We start from the raw sequence: 978 nt of genomic DNA, 5'->3' as shown, positions 1-978 counted from the left end.
GCATATACTAGAGACAGCATATACTAGAGACAGCATACTAGGGACAGCATACTAGAGACAGCATATACTAGAGACAGCATACTAGGGACAGCATATACTACAGACAGCATACTAGAGACAGCATACTAGAGACAGCATATATTAGAGACAGCATACTAGAGACAGCATATACTAGAGACAGCATATACAATAGAATAGAAACATTCTGTTTCTATTGTACTGTCCATGAGTCAACATCTTGCTCAACAGAAACCCTGTCCACGTGCACTCAGAGAGGAGAGGTCGACCGTAGATGAAGACTGTTTACACAGCTTATACGAAGGATGTTTATGATAGAAGAGGATGTTGTTCTCTTCTTCTAGACCTGGAGGAGAAAGTCAGGAGAGAGGCAGAGGAGAAGGGGGAGGAGGCGCAGAAGGAGGAGGAGGAGGAGGAGGGAAAAGAACCGGGAACAACAGACACGGCGGAGGAGACAGGAACAGAGGAGGAGCGTGCGGAGGACAGCAAGGCAGACGGGGAGGAGAAGGGTGGCAGTCAGGCGGAGGAGGCCAAGAAGGAGGTGGCAGAGGAGCAGCCTAAAGAGGAGGAGGGCAACAAGGATCCGGGGGGGGGCGCGGGGCCCACGTCTGCCCCGGGAACCCCCCAGGCCGGGGCCAGCCCCAAGGAGCCGGGGACAAGCAGCCCAGAGCACAGTGAGCAGGTTCAAACCGGTACGTAGCCCTCCGCTCCACCCCCGCTGGGCTGCACAACACAGGGAAATGTGTAACTGCAGGGCGTCAGTATGTTCAAAGACTCTCAGTTGTAGGCTAAATGTGATAATAGGCTTAACTGTAGGTTTTGGGGGGAACTAAGCTTTGTGTGCATACAGCCATTGGATCAAGAAAACTGTATGGTGTGACAGCATTCACTGGGGTTTGAGGGTCCTGATAATTTACACCGATAACAGAAGTGGATGTCTGCCGTCACCTGGTGTGTTTT

The 978-nt window shown here is 51.7% G+C and overlaps 1 protein-coding gene across 1 annotated transcript in view; it reads left to right on the top strand.

Annotated features, from left to right (window-relative positions):
* pde1ca (phosphodiesterase 1C, calmodulin-dependent a) overlaps window positions 1–436 on the top strand; it is a gene marked incomplete at both ends in the record, with an annotated part of 217225 nt that extends 216789 nt beyond the window's left edge. The window contains one exon of the mRNA XM_084442840.1: window positions 363–436. Coding sequence (XP_084298966.1) covers window positions 363–436 — 74 coding nt within the window. The remainder of the gene's footprint in view (window positions 1–362) is intronic.
* Between the last annotated feature and the right edge of the window lie 542 nt (window positions 437–978).

The sequence above is a fragment of the Borostomias antarcticus genome (genome assembly GCF_949987555.1).
Source record: "Borostomias antarcticus genome assembly, chromosome: 9".
Lineage (NCBI taxonomy): Eukaryota > Metazoa > Chordata > Actinopteri > Stomiiformes > Stomiidae > Borostomias > Borostomias antarcticus.
Note: the sequence above shows the minus strand (reverse complement) of the source record. Positions and strands in the feature narration are given on the sequence as shown.